The sequence below is a fragment of the Lygodium microphyllum genome, chromosome 7, assembly GCF_053477565.2.
Source record: "Lygodium microphyllum isolate KBCC chromosome 7, Lygodium_microphyllum_v1.1.10, whole genome shotgun sequence".
NCBI classification, from domain to species: Eukaryota; Viridiplantae; Streptophyta; class Polypodiopsida; order Schizaeales; family Lygodiaceae; genus Lygodium; species Lygodium microphyllum.
In genome coordinates, this window is record NC_141141.1 from 15,719,346 (window position 1) to 15,731,815 (window position 12,470).

Here is a 12,470-nt window from a genome sequence, read left to right on the forward strand (position 1 = left end):
GTCAAGCATATTGTCTTACCTTGTGCTGGTGATCGAAGCTTTGATGGTGGGATTACACTCTTATGTGACAACAAATAAATTTAGCAGCCGAACTGAGATGCAGAAGTGTAGAAGTAGAATTCTGAAAAAGAACGACAAAGACAATAAACATAACAATGTTGTTAGTTTTAAATATATGATTAAAAAGTTTTGTGTTGTGTTTTAGAAAAAGCTTATTCAACTTTTTAAAAAGCTTTAAAAAAGCTAAATGCAGGTCAACAACACTTGACCTGATGGACATAGTTGACGGAGGAGCTAACGGGACAAGAGTTGATTAAAAAGCTTTGTGTTGTGTTTTAGAAAAAGCTTATTTAACTTTTTAAAAAGCTAAATGCAGGTAAAAAACAATTGACCTGATGGACATAGTTGACGGAGGAGCTAACGAGACAAGAGCTGATTAAAAAGCTTTGTGTTGTGTTTTAGAAAAAGCTTATTTAACTTTTTAAAAAGCTTTAAAAAAGCTAAATGCAGGTCAACAACACTTGACCTAATGGACATAGTTGACAGAGGAGCTAACGGGACAAGAGCTGACTCAATGGACACAGCTGACGGGACGGACGTAGTTGGCACAGCTGAGCGGGACTAGCATGTAGCGGGACTTCGAGTTGATGGAGGAGCTGGCGGGAAGGATGTAGTTGGCAGTTGAGTGGGACTTTGAGCGCGTAGTGGGACTTCGACTGGGAGTGTGTGAATTAGAATCGAAGTGCGCGAATTGAATGGAGTGTGGAGCATGCGAATCGGAGCGTGTAAGGATGCATGTAAAATGATTTTTAATTTGGGTGCCGGGGAGAATCTTAAAAAAACAACAAAAAAGATAATTAAAAAACGCTATATTGCTGCACCTGTAAAGAACAAATAAGCTCAATAAGCAAGCATTGAATCCTCAAAGCCAATGCTTTTGCCATGAACTTAATATGCCCTCAAGCAGCTTCAATTTTTTTTAAAATGCCCAAGGTGGAAACCCAACGGGTGCAAAGGAACAACCAAAGGTGAGAGTCTTTTTGGTGTCCTATGTATTTTTTCGTTGTTTAACCAAAGCAAGATGTGTCTTACTCCTTATGGGTTATCATTTGTTGATCATTTTCCAAAGGCACATGCATATCTGTTTATTTATTATTTCCAACAAGACTTCACCATTAAAAAATGATATAACGTTAATAATTATCACCTTAATACATTTCGTTTTGCATCTAGTTTCTTTTTTGTCTGCGTTTGTATCACGCAGCGGCAGCCAGTGCCATTGCCCGAGCCATAGCCATAGCCATAGCCATAGAGTCATAAGTCGAGACCGCGATACCAGATCTTTGCCCCTTGTGACAGAGCGAACTTGTCCCCCGGCCTAGCGATGGGGCTCACTTTCACCAAGCTCTTTCAGCGCCTGTTCGCTAAGAAGGAAATGCGCATTCTCATGGTCGGTCTCGATGCTGCGGGTAAAACCACCATTCTTTACAAGCTCAAGCTCGGCGAGATCGTGACCACCATACCTACCATCGGTATGATATTTGCGATGCCTTTTGGTATCATCCATCAGTTATCTGTTGACATCACAGTAACGAATTTATCAGTTGGTAGTGAGAAATTTAGAGCTCAAGGGTGCCATGCCTTCTTGGATGTTCATTGCACAATAGATCCGGTGCCAGTCTGTAATGATAATGCGTGAATGTAACAGATGAATGGCTTGTGATGTCTCACGGTAATGGCTCTTGTGTGGTAGTTTTCTCATTTAGGGAATCGGGGGAACCGAAGGAAAGGCACGTGAAATGCGCATTGTATAATATTTCTCCTGTGAGGTCTTCCCGAAATGTCGATCCTATCATCAGCTGCTGTCTGATTCATTGAATTTAAGTCTGTTCAGCTGCACGGATTAGCTAACACAGACGGTCAACATCACAACAGATTCATATTTTATTTGTAATCATTTACTTCTTGTACGCTGATTGTTTTCTTCTATCCCCTCACTCCCAGGTTTCAATGTGGAAACTGTGGAATATAAGAACATTAGCTTCACGGTCTGGGACGTTGGAGGTCAGGACAAGGTGATTCTGCTTAAATGGGCTTGCTCATGATTAAATGCTGACTTTTATATTTGTTCACAGTTGTTGCTGTGATGTATATATCTTCTATGAACTTCTATTCCTTGAATGCTTTCAAACGGTTTGTCATTCAGCTACTTAAAACTGTGCCTTGTTAACTAAAACTATGAAGTTTGAAGTATCGCTCTTGTTGAGCAGATCCGACCACTATGGAGGCATTATTTTCAGAACACACAGGGGCTCATCTTTGTCGTTGACAGTAATGACAGAGACCGTATAGTGGAGGCTCGGGATGAACTTCACCGAATGCTAAATGAGGCAACTTTTAACTGCTTTGCTGCTATACTAATTTAATTCGTAAGCATGCAGATTTTGGGGTAAGGTGTTGAGTTCCCTTCTTAGGGGTAGCCAATAGTTGAAGTAATATCTTGTTAAACAAGGTAAAGCTGATAGTAAGCATGCAGGAACAACAAATGGAAGTCAAGTCACAGTAGACTCTGCTCAAGAAATTGAAGGTGGACATTGCAAGGGATGACCGGATAATGATCATTTGCAACACTCGATCGCTTGTGGCAGTAGGGTTTAGGGTAACCTATTTGAGTTGTTAGTGTAACACGTTCTTGATAGGGTGCAAGTATCCTAGAAACTCTAGGAATCCTCACACTTAGATACATCTTGCTTTAGAACATTGTCACTTGTGCCTCACAGCACACCTCTTAAGGTGTTCACAGCTTCAAGTAATTAGTAAATTATGGGAGCTACCTTGTGACTAGTGCAAGCTCTAGAGCATAGATCTTCTCATCCTTAGTGCTTGACACTTTCTTAATAAACTCGTGCCAAAATCCTAGAAATGCAAGAAACCCTCACAATTAGTTACATTTGGTTCTAGGACATTGTCACTTGTGCCTTGCCTCACATGTCTTAATGTGGCTGCAGTTTCAATAATTAGTAAATATAGGAGCCCATATAGAAATAGAGAGAAGGTGGGATATACCAAGCCTTGATTTCTTTGATCTTTTTATCTTCTTTGCATTAGGTCAAGGCCTTTGCACATTGCATCACCCTTGAGAGGAAGCTCCTAATGTTGTCTATTGATGATTCTCCTTCCATGAAGGATTGTATCAATAAATGGAGGAATTATGGGATGAGCTCGAATACCTTTGTAGAAAGATATCATTTGAAGACATGGCTATGACTCGCTTGACTCGTCATGCATCTCCGAAGTGTGATATTTTCTACACTAGCTTGCTTAGTTGCTTTGTGAGGAGCTCATATTGTTGGTTTTGGAATAAGGTGCTTGATATGAGAAGATGTGAAGATAACTGCTAGGGTTTGTACTGAGGAAACACAGAGTGTATGACCATGACAGAAACACAAAGAGATAGACATAGGCATAGAAAGCAAAACTCAAACCCTAAACACAAAACTCAAAATTCAAAACTCAAAGATGAATAGAAGAAGGGAGAGAAGTGTCAGAGTGCAGCGGTGCGGAAGCGCAGGACTGAGAGAGAGAGAACGCAGAGAGAGAAGGGAGAGAAAGAGACAGTGTACACTGAAGATCTGCTGTATAAAGAATGCTGAATACAAAGATATACACGGGCGCAATGCGCTGGACTGCGTGTCTCCACCTCGACGATGCGACCTGCTGTCCACCTCGAAGTCTGCTGCAGTCTGCACTGTCTGCTGTCTGAAATCTGCGAACAGAGACAGAGATCTGCACGGCACCGGTCTGTAATCTGCGACAGAGAATGAATGCCAGAGTGCTGAAAACGTCAGTAATAAATAGGCGAAAATCTGCCTAGAATGGGGCGCCAAAATAGGGCGCAGCCTGATAAAAATCAGCTGCAGGCAGTCGGACGTGGCAGTCCGACTGCACAGTCCGACTGTGCAGCTGGACTGTGCAGCTGCTGCCTGTTGCTGCCTGCCTGAAAACAGGCTATGATCTCTGACACCCCCTCTCAGAGCCTGGACAGGGCAGAAGCCTGAGGGATCTGGAATGTTGCCGAAGTAGAGCCTGAGGAAGCGCCTTCGTAAACAAATCCGCAAGATTATCCTCCGTCTTGCAATACTCCACAGTGATGGTCTCATCCAAAAGCTTTTCTCGGATGAAGTGGTACTGGATCTCAATGTGCTTCGTCCGGGCATGAAAAACAGGGTTCCTTGCCAAGGCAATGCAATTCTCATTGTCACATCGCAGCAATGTAGGACGAGTCTGGGGGCACCCAAGCTCCTCCAACAATCTCCGAAGCCACACAACCTCGCATGTGGTGGAAGACGCGGCCCGATACTCCGCCTCAGTAGACGAAAGGGCTACCGTGGGCTGCTTCTTGCTACTCCATGAAATAACACCTGCACCCAAAGTAAAGCAGTAACCTGTTGTAGACCGCCTGTGGTCCACGTCACCGGCCCAATCCGAGTCGCTCCAACCTGCAAGTACAAGATCTGACCCATCTGTCCCTGCGGGGTAATGAATCCCCAAATCAGACGTCCCCCTTAGATACCGAAGTATCCTCTGAGCAGCCTGCCAATGCACCGTCTTAGGTTCACTCATGAACCCTGCCAAGAGCCCAACAGCAAAACATGGATCAACCCTGGTGTTGAGAAGCCAAATCAAAGACCCTATCAACTGTCGATAGCGGGAAGCATCCGCCAAAGGAGAAGCTGAGTGGGAAGTGGCCTTCCAGTTCGGATCCATAGGAGTAGAGAGGGCCCGACAATCTTCCATCTCAAAAGACACCAAGAGCTCCTGTACATATCTCTGTTGGGAGAGAAAGATCCCCCTTTGAGACTGAAAAATCTCATGTCCTAAAAAGAAATGGAGTAGCCCCAAATCCGTCATCTCGAACGTCCGATGTAAAGCTGACTTTGTCTCCTGGACCTGCTGTGCATCATCACCTGTGACAATCAAATCATCAACATATAATACAAACAGCACACAACCATCCTCGGAAGTGTGAACATACAGCTGCGGATCGGCCTTGGACCGCCGATATCCCAACTGAGATTGGAGGAACGAATCAATCTTCTCGTTCCAAGCCCGCGGGGCCTGCTTGAGACCATACAGGGCCTTCTTCAACCTGTAGACTTTCCCATTTGAAGAACCAAAGCCAGGAGGCTGCTCAACGTAGATCTCCTTCTTCAAATCACCATTCAGGAAGGCCGACTTCACATCCAGCTGATAAACAGGCCATCTCCTATGGCCAGCCAAAGCAAGAACAGCTCTAATGGTTGCCATACGAGCTGTAGGGGCAAAGGTGTCATGACAGTCAATCCCTGGGCGCTGGGCAAAACCCTTAGCAACAAGGCGAGCCTTGTGCTTATCCAAAGTACCATCACTGAGATATTTGGTCTTAAAGACCCACTTGACTCCAATCACCTTCTTCTTCGGGGGGCGTGGCACAAGTGACCAAGTGCCATTCCTCTCAATAGCCTCCAACTCAGCTTCCATAGCTTTCTTCCATGGGGCGGACTGTAAAGCCTCCTTCACGGAGGTGGGCTCTCGATCCTGCATAACTCGGGACATCAAACAATAATTGGAGCACACAAGCTCCGAAGAATGCGCCTGGTGCCTCCGTGACCGCCGCGGACCATCCTGCGGTCCCCACTCCTCAGGAACCCCCTCGATCCCTGAATCACGGAGTGTGTCACGGGCCCAGCGAGGAGGAGGCCGAACCTCCCCTCGTCGTTCTCCATCAGTAGAAGACTCTGGAATGTCCACCAGTGGTAACTCCTCAGAAGGATCCGGTGGAACAGTAGACTCTGTGTCAGAAACAGAATCATAATCAAACGGCACAGGCTCCAGTGGAACTGTAGAAGGAGCCAAACTCTCCCCTGGATCTCCAAGAACGGGATGCTCCTCACCCGTTGAAGAAGCCGGAACCTCCACAAACCGCACATCACGGCTAGTATATACATCCCGCTTGACGGGATCATACAGTCGGTAGCCTTGGGACTGGGAGCTGTAGCCAACAAATACCTGTTTGCGGGAAGCCGCTTCGAATTTGTCACGGTGAGCTTTGGGAATGTGAACATAGGCATCACACCCAAAGACCCGAAAGTAAGAAACATCTGGCTTCGACCCAAAATACGCCTCAAAAGGAGTCATCCCTTCCACGGCCGAAGTAAGAGATCGATTAAGAATGTGGACTGCAGTAGCCACAGCCTCGGCCCACAGAACTTGGGGGGTCTGTCGGTGCTCCATCATGGTGCGCGCCATCTCGATCACACTACGGTTCTTCCGTTCGAGAATACCATTTTCTTGTGGAGTATTCGTATTGGCAAACTCCTGGTGAATTCCTCTATCTGCACAAAACCGAGCAAATTCATTAGAGACAAATTCACCTCCCTTGTCGGATCGCAAGGTCTTCAACTTCCGGCCTGATCGGTTCTCCTCAAAGAGAAGCCAATCCTTGAAGTGCGAGAAAGCTTCTGATTTTAGTGCCAAAAAGTAGGCCCATGTCATCCTGCTATAGTCATCCACGATCAGCATGAAGTACGAGCTCCCACGCAGGGACTCATTCCTCATAGGGCCACATAGATCCGTAGATACTAACTCCATCGGTGAAGTAGACCGCCGCGAAGCGGTGTGGGGAATGGCATCCCTATGCTGCTTCCCCCTTATGCAGGAGACACATGGCTGCTGGCTCACCACTATATCCGGCAACCCTCGAACAAGCTGTCCCCGTGACGCCTTCCGAAGATAGTCATAGTTCAGGTGACCAAACCTAGCATGCCATAATTCAGACTGTGACTGTGAGGTAAGAAGAAGAGTAGAGAGGGCAGTGGAAGACTTCAGTTTGTAAATGCTGTTCTCCTCATATCCACATGATAGAACCTTCCTCGATTCACGATCAAGGACTTGCACTGTAGAACTGTCAAACTCCACCAGAAGACCAAGGGAGCAAATCTTATGGACTGAAAGGAGATGGTACCCCAATCCTGGTACATGCAAAACCTCTGAGGTATGGGTGCCACCTCGTCCATCCGGAATAAGCTGCATCTTACCCCGACCTGCAATAGAAACAGAAGAGCTGTCTCCAATGAGAACCTGCCCACGCGAAGGTCGCAGCTGGGCAACACCATCTGATGAAGGAGTCATGTGCCGTGAGGCACCACTATCAATAATCCACTCTCGAGATTGGGAAGCTGCCATCGCAGCATCAGAAGCATTTGTTGAAGCGTCCTCTATGACAACTAAGTGTAGAAATGCAGCTGATGAGGGTGCAGCCACCGCTCCAGAATCCTTGGTTTCCTTCTTCTTGGTGTCCTTCGAGTCTTTGTCAGGGCAATCCTTCTTCCAATGGCCAGTCTTTCCACAAATATGGCATGTGGAGTCTTTGTCCTTGTCCTTGTCCTTGTCCTTCTTGGACTTGTTATCCCCCTTCTTCTTCTTTTGGTCCTTCCCCTTCTTCTGAGAGGCTTGACCTGTCAATGCCTCCGTCTTGGAAGCATTCTGTCCCTTTAGCTGTTCCTCTTGGTCCAAGACCATAGGAACCAACTCTTCCCACCGAAGAGTAGACTCTCGCCCCGAAGCAATAAGGGCAGAGTAGAATGTACCGAATCGTGGCGGCAACTGGGACAAGAGTGTAATCGCCATGTCTTCGGAGGAGATCGGCTTCCCCGCATTCTGAACCTGCATCTGTAGCTGCCTTAGCTTGTTAATGTGTTCCCTTAGCGAAGAAGACTTATTGACGGACAAGGTCCGCATGTGTACCTCCAAAGAAACCCTCTTCATTAGGGTCATCCGATTGTACATTTGATCAAGCTCCAGCCATATCTCACGAGCCACCGTCAAGTGCTCGATGTGAGCGATCACGGCTGTAGTGCATGATAGAAAGAGAAAGGATCGAATCCTGGCATTCAGTTTGTCCCAATGAGACTGGGCCCTGGCCAACTCCGCACGAGCATCGGAAGAGAGTTTGGACTCATCTCTTACCGAAGGCCGGTCAATATCTTCCTGTACCAACTCCGCCAAATCATAGGACTCCAGAATGGCCAACATCATAACGCGCCAAATGCGGTAGTTGTCGCCGTCGAGCTTCTGATCTGTAGGAAGAGCCGGTAGGACAGGCACCTTCCGGTCCATAATCGCCTGGAACTCCAGGTCCATCTCTGTAGACATCTTCACCTGCAATGCCTTCTCAAATGCAAAAGCAGCCCCCTCTGACTGAGTAGACTCAGCCTGCTAAGGCTCTTCAGCGTCCCGAAGCTTCTTCACCCGTCGGAGGCGATGAAAAAGCAAAACCTGCACTTTTAGGTTGTAAACTCAAACTTTCTCCACGACAAACAGCAGTAAACAGCAGCAAATCCACCACCTGTACTCCTTTCCTGTGCGCCCACACTCGTTTCAGCCTTGTTCCAAGGCGCAGCCCTCCTGTCTGCCCTTAAACGCAAAAAACGCAAATTTGTGTCGCGATGGAAACTCCACTTCAGGTTGATTCTGCGCTCAGTCAGCCCTCAAACACTGCTCTGATACCATGTCAGAGTGCAGCGGTGCGGAAGCGTAGGACTGAGAGAGAGAGAACGCAGAGAGAGAAGGGAGAGAAAGAGACAGTGTACAGTGAAGATCTGCTGTATAAAGAATGCTGAATACAAAGATATACACGGGCGCAGTGCGCTGGACTGTGTGTCTCCACCTCGACGATGCGACCTGCTGTCCACCTCGAAGTCTGCTGCAGTCTGCACTGTCTGCTGTCTGAAATCTGCGAACAGAGACAGAGATCTGCACGGCACCGGTCTGTAATCTGCGACAGAGAATGAATGCCAGACTGCTGAAAACGTCAGCAATAAATAGGCGAAAATTTGCCTAGAATGGGGCGCCAAAATAGGGCGCAGCCTGATAAAAATCAGCTGCAGGCAGTCGGACTGCCACGTGGCAGTCCGACTGCACAGTCCGACTGTGCAGCTGGACTGTGCAGCTGCTGCCTGCCTGAAAACAGGCTATGATCTCTGACAAGAAGAACAAAAATTTGAAGTGAATAATGTAAAATATTACACGGCGCAACGAACAGAATCTGAGAAAGAGATAGAGAGTACACAACAGATAAGAGGAGAATCAGTAAATTCTTTAACTTCAAACAACTGATACAAAGATGGCTCTATCCACCTGTGCGCTTCCACTGTGTGAAGCTTAGATGGCGATCTAGACAGAAGATAGGTGAAGAGCTTAAGGCTAGCTGGAATAACAACTCTAACTGGGTGAAAGATGAGTGTGTGATGGCTATGAAGGGGTTTAGCTTTTATAGCCTGTGAAGGTCGTTAGGTCGGCCTGCTGATCGACCTACCATATGAGCCTCCACCAGTCGGCCAGGGAATATTCCCTTTACCATCGGGTCGGAGGCGCTGCCCCCGGACCCCCGCCAGGGGGGCCGCTGGCCCCCCTAGGACCCCCCAGCCAAGGGCCGCTTCCGCGGCCCCCGGACCCCGGACCCCACAATAGGGACCCCTTTTAACTCCCTTACCATGCAACTCAATGCAATGTGCCTTGAGTTGCTACCAACTTAACCTCTCCGTCTAACCCAGAGATTAGACCCACAATGGTCACCTTTTTGCCATCGGGTCACATAGACCTCATCTGATATACAAGTCAGGACTCCACCAATGTCCGGGCTCACACTTGGCTTCTCCTCATAATGGGGGCCTTACAACTTTGAGCACCATGGATCATTGGTAGCACCTAATGAGGGTGGGGCATTGATCATATCTAACAAATAATACTGTAAATGAATGTAAGAGTGCACAAATACTCCAGGGTAGAGCAAAGTATTGAAGAGTGATGTCCATCGGGGAGACGGATCACAAGTCTATGACCACTAGTTAGAGTGTGGAGTGAGGAATCTGCAAAACGCTGATGCTAGGAGGTTAAGGAGATTGAGGCGATAGCTTCAGAAGAGAGAGATGATGCCAGGCTGCTCCAAAAGGGTGCAAATGCAAGTTGAAGGATGTTGCTTGATGGAGAGGGAAGCAATTATACTGTCGCCAGGCAGAGGAAGCCCAAATGTAGGCAGTTGGAGGGTGTGGAGAGTGATGCTTGGCTGATGTGGGTCAAATGTAGGCACTAGGAGATGGTGGAGATGCTGGCGATGGTAGGTGGATGCTAAACACAGTCTGGAAGATAATGCCAAATAGTGGGCGTCAGCCTGGAGGAAGGCCCCAAGGCACCGCAAGGATTGATGGAGAGGCGGTAGCAGTCTCGAAGGCTGGACAACCATGTGGAGGTAGACATATGGTAGCAGTCTCGAAGGCAGTCAATTTTCTGGGCATGGATTAAGGGTTGAATTAATTTTCAGGATTAATTAATTCTAAAAATTAATTAAATGGCTGAAAATTGCTGAAAATGGATTAAGAAAGCTGTCACTTAGCGAAACTTTCCCATGCAAGTGGGGGAAAGGCTAAATAGGGCTGAAGGGAGAGGGAAATCTCGTTTTTTCATTTTGGAGCTGTTGGAAAGAGGTGTTGGACTGTGGCTGCCAGCGTTTGGGGCCATTTCCCAGCCATTGGAGACCATTTTGGTGATGGAGATTGCATATTCTTGACCTTGGGAAGCTGGCAATTGCTACTCAGTCAATTTTCTGGGCATGGATTAAGGGTTGAATTAATTTTCAGAATTAATTAATTCTAAAAATTAATTAAATGGCTGGAAATTGCTGGAAATGGATTAAGAAAGCTGTCACTTAGCGAAACTTTCCCATGCAAGTGGGGGAAAGGCTAAATAGGGCTGAAGGGAGAGGGAAATCTCGTTTTTTCATTTTGGAGCTATTGGAAAGAGGTGTTGGACTGTGGCTGCCAGCGTTTGGGGCCATTTCCCAGCCATTGGAGACCATTTTGGTGATGGAGATTGCATATTCTTGACCTTGGGAAGCTGGCAATTGCTGCTGATGCACTTTCTCTTGAAGATCACAGTCTTTGATGCTCCTATTGTTGTTGGTGCATCCGTTTGGGGCTGGTATAGCAGGGCAGCAACTGATTTTGACCAGTTCTTCGCGACAAATCTCAGAATTTTCTCTCTCTACAACATTCTCTCATCTCCTTCAGCGTATGCTTAGCCATTCTCAGCAATTCTTAGCCATTCAAAGGAGATCTCAGCCATTTTTGGTGGACTGATTTGTAATTTTTGTGAAAGGTGAGAAGGATTGAAGCTTGCACGCGAGCTATGGCGGGAGAGCAAGAGCAAGAAAGAGAGAGACAAGAAATGGGAACTCCAACAGTCACAATGTGTGACCGGGCCTTTCTTTATTCAAACTGTCACTAAAAGATTAAAGAATAAAGTGACGTGACGGGTGCCCGTCACCTGCAGTCTGCAGTGGCGGGTACTGTCAGTGTAGTAATACACGGGGCGGCACGGCGGAGGCGCCTTTACCCCCAACAACCTCCCACTTAAAGGCGAATCTGCCCTAGTGAGAGAGAAAAGAAAAAGAAAAGACAGTACAAATGTACATAGGTACAAGGGATGAGGAAATGTGACATCTCATCCAACGCCCATCAACCTCCTAAGGAAGGCAAAGCGCTCAGTAGTGAGGCTCTGATACCAGTTGAAAGGTGAGAAGGTGAGAAGGATCGAAGCTTGCACGCGAGCTATGGCGGGAGAGCAAGAGCAAGAAAGAGAGAGACAAGAAATGGGAACTCCAACAGTCACAATGTGTGACCGGGCCTTCCTTTTTTCAAACTGTCACTAAAAGAATAAAGAATAAAGTGACGTGACGGGCGCTCGCCACCTGCAGTGTGCAGTGGCGGGTACTGTCAGTGTAGTAATACACGGGGCGGCACGGCGGAGGCGCCTTTACCCCCAACAACCTCCCACTTAAAGGCGAATCTGCCCTAGTGAGAGAGAAAAGAAAAAGAAAAGACAGTACAAATGTACATAGGTACAAGGGATGAGGAAATGTGACATCTCATCCAAGGCCCATCAACCTCCTAAGGAAGGCAAAGCGCTCAGTAGTGAGGCTCTTCGTGAGCAGATCTGCAGGATTCTCGTCAATGGAGATCTTGACAAGGTCAACAGACTTGTCCTCCACGACACCACGTATGAAGTGATACCTCACCTCAATGTGTTTTGTCTTCGCATGGAAGACCGGATTCTTAGCTAACTGAATGGCACTCATAGAATCCGAATGCAGTGTAGGTGTAGCATCAATCCCAAGGTCAGCAACTAGACGGCCTAACCATATGGCCTCCTTACAAGCCTCAGTGGCTGCAACATACTCGGCCTCAGTGGTAGACAAAGCCGTACACTTCTGAACCCTGGACATCCAAGAGACAGCCCCTCCAGCATAGGTGAATACATAGCCAGAAGTGGACTTCCTACTATCTGCATGTCCTGCATAATCGGAGTCAGTGTACCCCACGACCCCTGTATCCTGGCTGCCATAGCAAATACACATATCTGATGTGCCCTTCAGG

General features: G+C 47.3%; 1 protein-coding gene across 1 annotated transcript in view; it reads left to right on the plus strand.

Moving 5' to 3' along the window:
* The first annotated feature begins 1,232 nt into the window (after window positions 1-1,232).
* Window positions 1,233-12,470, plus strand: part of LOC148033209 (ADP-ribosylation factor 1-like) — a 38,609-nt gene continuing 27,371 nt past the window's right edge. Inside the window, exons 1-3 of the mRNA XM_087681094.1 lie at window positions 1,233-1,532; window positions 2,005-2,075; window positions 2,271-2,390. Of these exons, the coding sequence (XP_087537220.1) occupies window positions 1,385-1,532; window positions 2,005-2,075; window positions 2,271-2,390 (339 nt within the window). The 5' untranslated portion in view covers window positions 1,233-1,384. The remainder of the gene's footprint in view (window positions 1,533-2,004; window positions 2,076-2,270; window positions 2,391-12,470) is intronic.